The sequence below is a fragment of the Schistocerca piceifrons genome, chromosome 1 (assembly GCF_021461385.2).
Source record: "Schistocerca piceifrons isolate TAMUIC-IGC-003096 chromosome 1, iqSchPice1.1, whole genome shotgun sequence".
In the NCBI taxonomy this organism is placed as follows: domain Eukaryota; kingdom Metazoa; phylum Arthropoda; class Insecta; order Orthoptera; family Acrididae; genus Schistocerca; species Schistocerca piceifrons.
Genome location: NC_060138.1, coordinates 90,326,310 through 90,340,432, shown reverse-complemented (window position 1 = coordinate 90,340,432; position 14,123 = coordinate 90,326,310). Strand labels below are relative to the sequence as shown.

Sequence of the window (14,123 nt, the reverse complement as noted above, 5' to 3'; positions counted from 1 at the left end):
AGCAAATATAAAATTGTAAGGCATTTCCAGGGGCAGATGTGGGCTCTGGCCACAATTTATTGTTTATGAAATGTCAATTAAAACTGAATAAATTGCAAAAGGGTAGGAAATTAAGGAGATGAGACCTGGATAATTGAAGGAACCTGAGATTGTTGAGCATTTCAAAGGAGCAGTAGTCAAAAATTGATGGAAATACTGGAAAGAAATACAACAGAAGAAGAATCGGTAGCTTTGAGAGTGTGTGGAAGGCAGGAGAGGACCACATCAGCAAAAAGACAAGGCCTTATAGAAGTCCCTGAATAAAACAGGAGGTATTGAATTTGCCTTATGAAATGAAAAAAAAAAAAAAAATATATGAAAATGAAGCAAATGAAAGGGAATACAGATTTCTCAAAAATGAACTGACAGGAAATGCAAAATTGTTGTGCAGGAACTGCGAGAATACAAAAGCAAGGCTGTAGTAGCGTCTGTGACTAGGGAGAAGATAGATGTCACCTGTAGGAAAACCAAAAAGACCTTTGGAGAAAACAGAAGCAGCTATATGGATATCAAGGGCCCAGATGGCAAGCCAATACTAGCAAAGAAGGAAAATTGAATATTACCTCACTATCAGTTAAATAAGTCATGGGTTCCAAAATAATGACATGAATTATTTATAGAAGAATGGAAAAACAAGCCAAAGTCAACCTTAGGGAACATCAGTTTGGGTTCTGAAGAAATAAATGAACATGGGAGGCTATACTGACATTATGCCTTATCCTAGAAGATTAGTTGAGGACCTGCAAACCTACATTTACAGCATTTGTAGATTTAAAGGAAGATTTTTGAAATGTTGTTTGGAATAAAGTATGAAACTGCAAAGATATCAAGAATAAAATAAAGGTACAACTTATACAAAAACCAGACTGCAGTTACAAGTGTCAAAGGACATAAAAGGGAAGTAATAATTGAGAATGGTGTGAGACAGGGTTGTAGCCTATCCCTGAACTTATTCAATCTGTACATTGAGCAAGCTGTGAAGGAAACCAGAGAGAAGCATGGAAAGAGGGTTGAAGTTCAGCAAGACAAAATTAAAATTCTTAAGTTTGCCACAGTTATTGCAGTTCACACAGTTGACATAAGATGAACATCAATGAAAGTAAAACAACGTTAATGGAATGTAGTTGAATTTAGTCAAGTTGTGATAAGGGAAATGGAGTAAGAAATTAGAAACTAAGAGTTGTAAATGTGATTTGCTATTTGGACAGCAAAATTATGATGACAGCTGAAATAGAGAGGAACTAATGTAGGATAGTAATAACAAGAAAATCATTTCCGAAAAAAAGAAAAAATTGTTAATACCTGCTATAAATTTAAGTGTTAGGGAGTCTTTTCTGATGGTGTTTATCTATAGTGCAGCCTTGTACTGTAGTGAAACATAGACAATAAGTAGTTCAGACAAGAGAATAGAAGCTTTTGAGATTTGGTGCTATAGAAGAATGCTGATTATTATATTGGTAGATACATAACCAATGAGTAGATACTGAACAGAATTGGGGAAACATTAAGTTTATGGCACAACTTGACTAAAGGATGAGTTTGGTTGACAGGAAAAATGGTTTGGGTAAATTTGAGTGTATATTGAAAGGATAGGCAAATGGGAAGTGGAGGTGCTGTATTTGTCACAGTGGGCAAGAAACTCAAAACCACCAAGTAAGAAACTGAAGCTGTGAGTGAGATTGTTTGGGCAAAACTCAGTATTAAGGGTGGACAAAAAATAATCAGATCCTTCTATTGCCCACCAGACTCAGCTCCCAATGTAACTGAAAACTTCCTCAGTTCACTTGTACTTAAGGTCCCCAGTCATTCCATAATCATCAGTGAGACTTTAATCATCCAACAATTAATTTGTAAAATTAGTTTTGTTAGTGGTGAGTGTGATAAGGCATCCTGTGAAATTTTACTACTTGCCTTCTCTGAAAACTGTGTAGAACAGACAGTTAGGAATCCCACTCCTGATAAGAATACATTGGACATAATGGCAACAAACAGACCTGACCTCTATGAGGATGTCCACATCAGAACTGATACCAATGACCATGATGCGGTTGGGACAGCAATGATTACCAAATACAAAGGACAACTAAAACATGAGGAAAGATACACATATCCAGTAACCTAAGTAAAAATTCAGTAGTGTCATATCTCAGTGAGGAAATTTAAACTTTCAGCACAGGGCAGGAGCATGTAGAGGAATTATGGCTTGAGTTTAAATGAATAGTTGACCATGCACTGGATAGTACAGACATGGTAAAAAAGCTTCTAAAGAAACAGAAATTACTGAACAATAGGTGTAAAGCAAATCACAGGTCTTTAGATAGAGAGATGCTGATGGAATGTGTGTGGCTGTCAAGATAGCAATGCTGAAATTGACTGTAGAAAAGTAAAATCTGAAATCCAGAATAAGATTTTCACTCTGCAGCGGAGTGTGCGCTGATACGAAACTTCCTGGCAGATTAAAACTGTGTGCCTGACCGAGACTCAAACTCGGGACCTTTGCCTTTCGCAGGCAAGTGCTCTACCATCTGAGCTACCAAAGCATGACTCAAGCCCGGTACTCACAGCTTTACTTCTGCCAGTATCTTGTCTCCTACCTTCCAAACTTTACAGAAGCTCTCCTGCTTCTGTAAAGTTTGGAAGGTAGGAGACGAGATACTGGCAGAAGTAAAGCTGTGAGTACCGGCCGTGAGTCGTGGTGAGTCGTGCTTTGGTAGCTCAGATGGTAGAGCACTTGCCCGCGAAAGGGAAAGGTCCCGAGTTCGAGTCTCGGTCGGGCACACAGTTTTAATCTGCCAGGAAGTTTCAAAATCTGAAATGCTTAACTCAGTTTCCAAATGCTCCTTTACAAATGAAAACCCCAAGAACTGTCCCCGTTTAATACTTGTATTACTGAAAAGATTAATGAAATGAGTATTAGTGTCAATTGTGTTTAGAAACAGCTGAAATAATTAAAACTGAACAAAGCTCCAGGGGCCAATGGAATCTCTGTCAAATTTTACACTGAATTTGCATCTGAGTTAGCTGCTCTCTTAACTATACTCTACAGTAGATCTCTAGAACAAAAAACCGTGCCCAGTTCTTGGAAGAAAGCACAGGTCACACCCGTCTATAAGAAGGGTAGTAGAAGTGATCCACAAAACTACCATCCAATGTCCTTGACACTGATTTGTTGTAGAATCCAAGAACACATTTCAACATAATGAGGTACACTGAACAGAATGAGCTCCTCGATGCCAACCAGCACAGATTTCAAAAACATGGATCATTTGAAACCCAATTCACACTTTTCTCACATGACATACTGAAAGCTCTGGATCAAGGTAGTCAGGCAGACACAGTATTTCTTGATTTCCAAAAAGCATTTGAGTCATTACCATACCTACACCTCTTGTCAAAAGTATGATCATATGGGGTATCAAGCTAGGTTTGTAATTTGATTGAGGACCGAGCGTGTTGTCTTGGATGGAGAGTCATCGTCAGATCTAGTAGTAACTTCAGTTGTGCCCCAGGGAATTGTGCTGAGATCCTTGCTGTTCATGTTGTCTATTACTGACCTGTCAGACAATATTAATAGTAAAGTAAGATTTTTTGCAGATGATGCAGTTATCTTTAATGAAATACCGTCTGAAAGAAGCTGCATAAATATTCTGTCAGATCTTGATAAGATTTCTAACTGGAGCAAAGATTGGCAACTTGCTTCAAATGCTCAGGAATGTAAAACTGTGCACTTGACAAAATGAAAAAAATGTAGTATCCTATGACTATAATACCACTGAGTCACTGTTGGAATAGGTCAAATCGTACAAATACCTGGGTGTAACACTTTGTAGGGATATGAAATGGTATGATCACATAGGCTCAGTTGTGGGTAAAGCAGGTGGTAGACTTCAGTTTATTGATAGAATACTGGCAAAGTGGGATCAGTCTACAAAGGAGATTGCTTACAGATCAATTGTGCAACCAGTTCTAGAATATTACTCAAGTGTGTGGGACCCATACCAAGTAGGACTAACAGGGGATATTGAACGTATACGGAGAAAGACATCATGAATGGTCGAACAGGTTTGTTTGATCCATGGGAAAGTAACACAGAGATATTTAAAGAGCTGAACTGACAGACTCTTCAAGATAGATGCACAATATCCCACGAAAGTCTATTAACAAAGTTTTAAGTACCGGCTTTAAATGATGATTCTAGGAATATACAGGGCATTTGAAAAAAGAACACCCTAGTTTTAAGTATAAATTTAATGGAAAAATTAATGAAAAATTGCATCAATGAGTACATATCATGAAAGAGAATTCCTTCAAGTTTTGTTCAATGTTAGTAGGCTTCAATGTGCCCTGCACACATTAAGACGATATTCCACTTCTTGCCACATATTCCGCAACATTCAGGTGTAACTGCCCCAACCGCCGTGACTATTCTTTCCTGTAAATTAATGATGTCTCTTATCTTTTCACTGCACACAACATTTTTTTTATGTGGCCTCAAAAGATAAAGTCCAGTGGTGTTAAGTCTGGGCTCCGTGGTGGCCGAGGTATTGGTCCTGCCCTGCCTATCCACCACACATATCATCATACACAGTACCTTTAGGCACTCCTAATGTGGACTACGTCTGGCCAATGACTTCTTTGGGCTCCGAACACATAAAACACGGATCTGTTGAACATCATCTTCAGAAGTTCTCTGTCTACCTGGTGATTTTACTTTTAAGACACTACCGGTTTCCCCAAAAGACTTTAGCCAATGACGAATAGATTTTGCTGTAGGTGGTTCACCATGAAACTGATGTCTAAAATTAAGTTGCACTGTTATAACTAACTCAGGTTTCACAAGCCAAATAACACACCACACTATCTGTTGCGACATACACATTGTTCCCAAGTTACACTGCACTGCACGCACGCCTGGACTGAACTAAAAAAAAAAAACCAGCACTGGTGCCGTCTCAAGATCAAGCAGACCTGCCAACTGCAGGGGAGCCAAACTTGGCGAGTTGGTAAATCAAACACCACATACTGTGTAACAAATGCAAAATTTCTAGGAATGAATATTGATTCTCAGCTGAAGTGGTGTGAATACACAAAGGTACCTGCAAACAGAATGTCATCAGCATTTTATGCCCTTAGGATCCTATCACCAGTGTGTAACATGCAGTGTCTTTTAGTTAGATACCATTCATATGCACACTCAGTTCTTAGCTATGGCATTCTGTTTTGGGGAACAAATGCACAAAATACGAACACAATTTTCAAACTCCAGAAAAGAGCCATAGGAATAATAACCAAAAATAGTAGTTGAGCCCATTGTAAAGTTCTGTTCAAAACACTGGGGATTTTAATTGCAGCATGTGAATACATTTACCAGTTAGTTGTACACATCAAAAATAGCATTGGTAATTACAGCACAAACAGCTCCATCCATGACCATGGAACAAGAGCCAGACTCAAATTTACCTAGGAAAAATAAACATAAAACTCAAAACAGCATTTTCTTCCAAGAAATAAAAATGTACAAAAAATTACAAAAACAGATTAAAGAAATTGCAGAAATACACTTATTTAAAAAGGCAGCTAAAAAGTACCTGTTATGCAATACATTTTATACATTGAAGGATTGCCTAGATAAAACAGAGAATAGGTTTGGTAAAAAAAGTTACACAAATTATTATTATTATACATCCAACATTCCACATAACACCCTCACACTATATTTTCCCCCCCTTCTTTTTTCCTTTTCTATAACTAGTTACCCCAACGCTATGCATAGCACAACACTAACACCTCTTCCTGAGCTCAACATCTGTGGCATTACATTATTCAATAAGCTATTTGTAAAATAAAAAAATAAATAAATAAATAACGTACACCAAGAGTAAATCTAATGATTGGTTCTAAGTAGAAGTCTGTAAATGTATGCGTATACGAATTAGCTTATTTTAAATTGGTCTAAACTTGTAAATAGTTTGATAACCTAGTATAAAGAGATCTACAGATGAATAACGCTGCTGTTGCGAGGTCATTAGGTTGTGAAACTTGTTTCCTGAAATCAGTTTCGCGAAAACGGTTTCGTATATAGCGATAGACGAAGCGACACCAGCCTACGTTTCGAGTTTCGTCGTTTTTGTGTGCACCAGACTCTTGCCTGAAATGAAAGTTTTGGCAGGTGCACATGTTAGGGCCTAGTGGCGGAGTTAATGCTTGTTTGCGTGAAATCGCTGCGTAAGTAAAGAAATGAAAGACGTAGTTGGATTAAAAAAAAAAAAAAAGAAAGTCTGCTCTGTTGCTCAGCGACATTGTTGAACGAAATTACTGCGGGAGACACGAGAAGTTATTTCAACCATTTGACAATGTTACCAGAACAACTCACGTTTCTGGTGAATGGAGTTAAGGCCGCGATAAACAACAAATCTACTATTATGTGTGAAACACTGTCGCCAAATCTGAGTCTACATATAACTTTTTTTTTTTATTATTACTCGTCTGTACAGTAGGCTATGTATTTCGTGTTGCAAAATCGATTCAACTGTTCGTGATGTCATGACTCAGTGTGTGTAATGAACTGCTGTGACGTCATATACTAAATACAGAATTCAGCTTACCAAATTTGTGTAATTTTTCCTCTTATAAACAATCTCCCTTAAAAAGGAATCCGCCAGCTCGAACCATGGAATTTTTGTCTTGTAGATACGGTCTGTTCCACAGCTAGATGATTTACTTGCTTCCATTTTTCGTAATTCATTTGTGTATGTGTTTCTAATTGAATGAATTTTGGTCTGCAGCTCAGGCATCGTTAATCCATCCATGTTCAAGTCGCGCAGGATGGCCTCTAGTGCAGCGGCACGTTGTTGCTTGTTTTTATAGTCAGCATCGTTGAAATCCCACAAGCACCTATGCATAGCATAAATGTCCAAGAAGCGAATAATTTGCTCCGTACCCCACTTCATATTTAACTTTGGCATACTACCGATAAGACACCTAACCTCAAACCACACACAACTACAAGTTTCGTGTCGCCATACCTGGAAGTCGAAACTGTTTTCTTTCGAAAGCGACTTGCGCAACAGCGCGTCGCGCATGCGCACTAGTCGGTAGCGCAGTTCCGAAACTTGGTTAGCAACCTGGTACCGTCGAATGAATTAGCCTTCATTAGGCAGCCTCGTATCTGTCTTTCAAACAAAAATCACTGAATACATAGCAGTTTTGTAAAATTAATTGTAAAAATAACGTTAGTATGTTCTGAAACAATGTAAAAATCACCTAGTAACACGCAAAGACATCAAAGATGATTTATTTATTCTTTATAATTTTATGATGTTCTAAAAATATGAGCAAAGTAGCCTCTGCAGTCGGTTACTTTGACCAATGTAAAATAAACATTGTTTTAAGACAAGATAACAGTTTGGGTTACCTTGTAGGACCAATAAAAATTCAAGGCAGTGTAACCGTTTATTTAAGCTATGAAAAAGTAACAAACATGAACAAAATTTGAGTTTGTTTGTTATCAACAAAAAGGCCAATGCTTGATTAGTAATGCTGGTGTGTCAAAATGTCAGTGACTAGGCCTATATCAGAAAAATATTTTGCCCAAATTCGCCACTATTGACCAACTCTGGCACTGGGGTCATTCCACGTTAAGTGTCCTGGGACTCCCAGCTCGACCATCTTTAATTTTGATGAAATTTTTACAGGGTATACCTGAGGGCCCTGCATAACTTATGCAAAGTTTCAGGCTCACCTGTAACTTGGTTGAGGTGCTAGAGCCATTTTCGTGAAGACCACTTTTACAGAGACCGAAAAGTCGTGAAGAAATCGTTAAGTTTGGCATTCCACTGTTCCTAATGTAAAAGAGCTAGACTCTTGCTTCTTGGTATAGTGGTACAACTTTGTGTGCTCTACACACAAATGTTGCCAGTAGAGTTCAGAAAGCAATGCATTTGACATAATCTCAGTTCAAAGTGGGCAACAAATCATGTCACGAGAAATTAGCCCCATAGTTTAACGAGGCATAAGTAGTGGAGAAAGTGCGCTATGGACCTGGTCATTTGCCAAACTACTGTCTTTCTGGATGCTTAGTATATCACAAATTTCGGCCTGGCTTGTGTGTTTAATTATTGTGCTACCATCCTGTAAATTTGCTAAAACACATGAATGTATCAAAATATACCTGTGTTCAAAGTCATGTATCTCAAAATGGACACCTACCACATTACATTCATTAACACCATTCAACAGAGCACATTTCATTCTATTAGAAAAACTTATTTTCTTTTTGGTGTCTCTTTGGGTAAGGTGCAAAAATGTCGCCTAAAATTTGGAATTTTGTTGATTATGTCTTCATTGTTTAAATATTCATTTTGCTGTATTACTGTTCGGATAGATGGAGAAAAGACTAAAAAACAGAAATACTTATTACTGAGCAACTTAAAAGAAATGTTTGTTGCGTACCGCAATAAAAATGGACCGGAAATTGGATTTTCCAAATTTTGTGAATTAAGGCCAAAGTGGTGTGTGACTGTAGGCACAGCTGGTTCACATTCAGTTTGTGTCTGCACAATACATCAGAATGTGAAACTAATGTTGGCAAATAGCCCAATGAAGGAAGATTACAAAATTTTACTGAGCAAAATTGTCTGTAATTTGGAAACATAGGATTGCATGCTTCATCACTATGAAGTATGTGCAGGAACAGAAGCTCTAAATGAATATTTGGAAAGTGCTGTTGCAGATATTAATGCTGAGGATACAATTCAGTTCAAATAATGCATTCACACTGATAGAGATACACTTGAAACCAGAGAAATGACAGTTGAGGAATTCATTCAACTATTAGTTACAAAACTGTTGGCCCTTTCTACTCACTGCCACATTGCAAAGCATCAGAGGAAGCATTTGCAGTTCACTAAAGAAGGTCTCAAACCAGGAGAATTCATTATATTCATGGATTTCGCAGAAAATTGCTCCTTTATTGTCCAAGACGCAGTGCAGTGATTCCATTGGGAAAATAGTCAAGCTACAATACATCCATTTGTCATTTACTACAAAGGTAATGAAGACCTAAAGTGTGTCAGCTACTGCATAAATAGTGATTGCCTCCGACATGACACAGTTGCAGTGCATGTGTTTTTAATGTACTTGATCAAATCCCTTAAGGGGCTCCGGAAAGGCTCAAAATCATGAAAAGTTCAATTTTTACTTTTTTGCGTTTTCTGAATCTGCAGACTATTACCTTTTAATAGATATATAATTTATTCAATTCCGAAGACTACAACTATTTTTAAATTTTTTTTGAAATGTGTTCTACATGGGCGTGACCCACTGTGGCGCTGTTAAACTGCTGTCAAATGGTGTTATTATTAACGTCCGTGTTCATCAGGTACATTTTAGTGATGTGAGATAAAGTATGTGTTGTGGCTAACCTGTTATGGTTCAATATATATCGCTGGTGTGATTGTCGATTGTTTCATGTTTATTTATTCTGTCGTTATCTCGAAAATATTCGTAATTAATTCTGTTTCTTGAGTCTCTGTTTTGTTGAAGTATAATAATGAGTAAAAGTAAAGTTATTAGAAATCCTCTGAAGGCTTTTAAGAAAAGGAGAAATGTTGGAAAGCCAAAGGTATGTGTTATTACTGTAAACAATAAAGGCGATAACCAAGTGAGTGAACCTAACCTCTCAAGTAAACCTGCCCATAGCAGTCAAAGTGGGAAAGAAAAACTTCACAGAAGAAGCTTGGTTCAATGAGTGAAAACTATGAATGTTTTATGGGCGAATCGGATGTGAATGAAATATTTGATATATCGGTTCTCAAAGGAATTTTTTCAAACTGTGTAAGATGTATTCATTGTAGTGAAGTTGGTCTGGAACTCTCCATAATAAAGCACGTAGGACTTGCTAGTGAAATACAACTGAAATGTGATAAGTATTCATACATGACCACCTTTTGGAACAGTGTTGCAGTAACTGCAACTGAAGAAAATGGTAGCAAAATCTACGAACATAACAACGAGCGATGCTTGCTTTAGACAAGGAACGCCTTCGGGCTGCAGACAGGGCTGTAAAGAGTCTAGAAATACAAGCAAGAGTAAACAGGAGGAGGAACAAGAGGAAGCTGGAGGAGGAGTTTGCAGAGGATGAAGATAATCCATCCTATGGACTTGGAATGCACTAAAAAGTTAATCCAATCTTTGTCACTCGATTCCCAAAACTTTTATTTTCTCATACTAATTACATGTTTTCTAAGGATCTTCCAAACATATTTGTTTCAAACTTTCAGTAAATGTTACACAGTACCTTCTGCATAATTTAACACAGCCTTTTTCCAAAAAACTGTATATTTTTGAATATATAAATAAAAAATTGCAAAAAAAATGTTGTGAATTTTCATTACAATTGAAAAAAATCATCTTTAATAACTGAACTAAAATTTTGTAAGATTCCTGTGTTAAGTTGTAGCCCATATTCCAATAAATAATCTGTAAAAAGTTCAACTTCCTACCTCAAATACTTTGTGAGGAAAGATGTAATTTATAAGCGTTATTTTAACATTGCAAGTATAGGGCGTTCCGGAGCCCCTTAAGTGCATTTTTAAAGAAATTAAGCATATTCATTCCTAAATCTTTGCCATCAAAAAGATTTTGGCATTACTTCAGAATGGAATTTTTTTTGGAACAAGCCATGGGAAATCAGCATGTGACGGAATTGGGGGCACAGTTAAGCATTTAGCAGCAAGAGCTAGCCTTCAACGACCAAATCTTAACACCAACTGATCTGTTTGGGGGGGGGGGGGGGGGAAGTGTTCATGGCATTGAATTTATTTATATTAAAAAAGAAATTATTGAAGATGCAAAAATTGATCAAGAGAAACGTTTTGAGAATGGATGTACAGTGTCTGGTACAACAGACCATCACCATTTTGTGCCAATTGATGAAAAGTGACTTAAGATTCACAGAGTATCGAATGGTACATTGTCCTTTATAGCAAATGTTAACCAACATGCTAAAGTTGCTACTAAACATGTTGCCATTAATGAACTACAGCCTGGCCAGTATGTTGGTTGCGTTTATGATCGAAAATGGTGTATAGGAAATATCTGTGAAGTTTCATGTGAAGAAAAAGATGCCGTAATTAATTTCATGCATCCTCATGGTGCTGCTCAATCATTTCATTGGCCTGAGATCAACACGAAAGTGCAAAATGGCGAAGCAGGGATGGCTAGAGGACAAATGTAAGGATGTAGAGGCTTATCTCACTAGGGCTAAGATAGATACTGCCTACAGGAAAATTAAAGAGAACTTTGGAGAGAAGAGAACCACTTGTATGAATATCAAGAGCTCAGATGGAAACTCAGTTCTAAGCAAAGAAGGGAAAGCAGAAAGGTGGAACGAGTATATAGAGGGTCTATACAAGGGCGATGTACTTGGGGACAATGTTATGGAAATGGAAGAGGATGTAGATGAAGATGAAATGGGAGATATGATACTGCATGAAGAGTTTGACAGAGCACTGAAAGACCTGAGTCGAAACAAGGCCCCAGGAGTAGACAACATTCCATTAGAACTACTGACAGCCTTGGGAGAGCCAATCCCTGACGAAACTCTACCATCTGGTGAGCAAGATGTATGAGACAGGCGAAATACCCTCAGACTTCAAGAAGAATATAATTATTCCAATCCCAAAGAAAGCAGGTGTTAACAGATGTGAAAAGTACCGAACTATCAGTTTAATAAGTCATGGCTGCAAAATACTAATGCGAATTCTTTACAGACGAATGGAAAAACTAGTAGAAGCCGACCTCGGGGAAGATCAGTTTGGATTCTGTAGAAATGTTGGAACACATGAGGCAATACTGACCCTACGACATATCTTAGAAGCTAGATTAAGGAAAGGCAAACCTACGTTTCTAGCATTTGTACACTTAGAGAAAGCTTTTGACAATGTTGACTGGAATACTCTCTTTAAAATTCTGAAGGTGGCAGGGGTAAAATACAGGGAGCGAAAAGCTTTTTACAATTTGTACAGAAACCAGATGGCAGGTATAAGAGTCGAGGGACATGAAAGGGATGCAGTGGTTGGGAAGAGAGTGAGAAAGGTTTGTAGCCTCTCCCCGATGTTATTCAATCTCTATATTGAGCAAGCAGTGAAGAAAACAAAAGAAAAGTTCGGTGTAGGCATTAAAATCCATGGAGAAGAAATAAAAACTTTGAGGTTCGCCGATGACATTGTAATTCTGTCAAGAGACAGCAAAGGACGTGGAAGAGCAGTTGAACGGAATGGACAGTGTCTTGGAAGGAGGGTATGAGATGAACATCAACAAAAGCAAAACAAGGATAATGGAATGTAGTCGAATTAAGTCGGGTGATGCTGAAGGAATTAGATTAGGAAATGAGACACTTAAAGTAGTGAAGGAGTTTTGCTATTTGGGGAACAAAATAACTGATGATGATTGAAGTAGAGAGGATATAAAATGTAGACTGGCAATGGCAAGGAAAGCATTTCTGAAGAAGAGAAATTTGTTAACTTCGAGTATAGATTTAAGTGTCAGGAAGTCGTGTCTGAAAGTATTTGTATGGAGTGTAGCCATGTATGGAAGTGAAACATGGATGATAAATAGTTGGACAAGAAGAAAATGGAAGCTTTTAAAATGTGGTGCTACAGAAGAATGCTGAATATTAGATGGGTAGATCACATAACTAATGAGGAAGTACTGAATAGGATTGGGGAGAAGAGAAGTTTGTGGCACAACTTGACTAGAAGAAGGGATCGGTTGGTAGGACATGTTCTGAGGCATCAAGGGATCACCAATTTAGTATTGGAGGGCAGTGTGGAGGGTAAAAATCGTATAGGGAGACCAAGAGATGAATACACTAAGCAGATTCAGAAGGATGTAGGTTGCAGTTGGTACCGGGAGATGAAGAAGCTTGCACAGGATAGAGTAGCATGAAGAGCTGCATCAAATCAGTCTCAGGACTGAAGACCACAACAACAACAACTAGAAGAGACACATGGTGGGTCCCAGAACAACAGATAATTGCAGTCATACCAGTCCCAGCTGCTTCAATGATGGGGCGGCAATACAGTTTGCCGGAAGCAATAGTTTTGGACATCCAAAAAAAAATTTAAAACATTTAACAATTGAAGAATTCTGTATTATGGCTTGGTAACCACAGTGAGACCCAAAAAGGGCTTTGGAACCTGCTAGACAGCCACTTTCAGGCTTGGGAACCCGCAGTAAAGAAACCCGCCCGTGGCTGACCACGCATGGCTATCGGGCGTGGCCCCTTGGCCTGTCTTGAGATTGGTAGTGGCATAGCCACCATGGACCAGCGCAAGGATTTTCCAAATTACCAAAAAAGTCAATAGTTTAGGCAAATTTTTTGCACCTTACCCAAAGAGACACCAAAATGAAAATAAGTTTTTCTAATAGAATGAAATGTGCTCTGTTGAATGGTGTTAATGAATGTAATGTGGTAGGTGTCCATTTTGAGATACATGACTTTGAACACGGGTATATTTTGACACATTCATGTGTTTTAGCAAATTTACAGGATGGTAGCACAATAATTAAACACACAAGCCGGGCCAAAATTTGATATATACTAAGCATCCAGAAAGACAGTAGTTTGGCAAATGACCAGGTCCATAGCGCACTTTCTCCACTACTTATGCCTCGTTAAACTATGGGGCTAATTTCTCGTGACATGATTTGTTGCCCACTTTGAACTGAGATTATGTCAAATGCATTGCTTTCTGAACTCTACTGGCAACATTTGTGTGTAGAGCACACAAAGTTGTACCACTATACCAAGAAGCAAGAGTCTAGCTCTTTTACATTAGGAACAGTGGAATGCCAAACTTAACGATTTCTTCACGACTTTTCGGTCTCTGTAAAAGTGGTCTTCACGAAAATGGCTCTAGCACCTCAACCAAATTACAGGTGAGCCTGAAACTTTGCATAAGTTCATGTAGGGCCCTCAGGTATATCCTGTACAAATTTCATCAAAATTGAAAATGGTCGAGGTGAGATCATCACCTAAACTGGGACACTTGACATGGAATGACCCACTGGGAAGATGCTTC

General features: G+C 38.1%; 1 protein-coding gene across 1 annotated transcript in view; it reads right to left on the bottom strand.

Annotated features, from left to right (window-relative positions):
- Positions 1–7,046, bottom strand: part of LOC124803512 — a 55,436-nt gene extending 48,390 nt beyond the window's left edge. The window contains exon 1 of the mRNA XM_047264678.1: positions 6,645–7,046. Coding sequence (XP_047120634.1) covers positions 6,645–7,004 — 360 coding nt within the window. The 5' untranslated portion in view covers positions 7,005–7,046. The remainder of the gene's footprint in view (positions 1–6,644) is intronic.
- Positions 7,047–14,123: the final 7,077 nt, after the last annotated feature.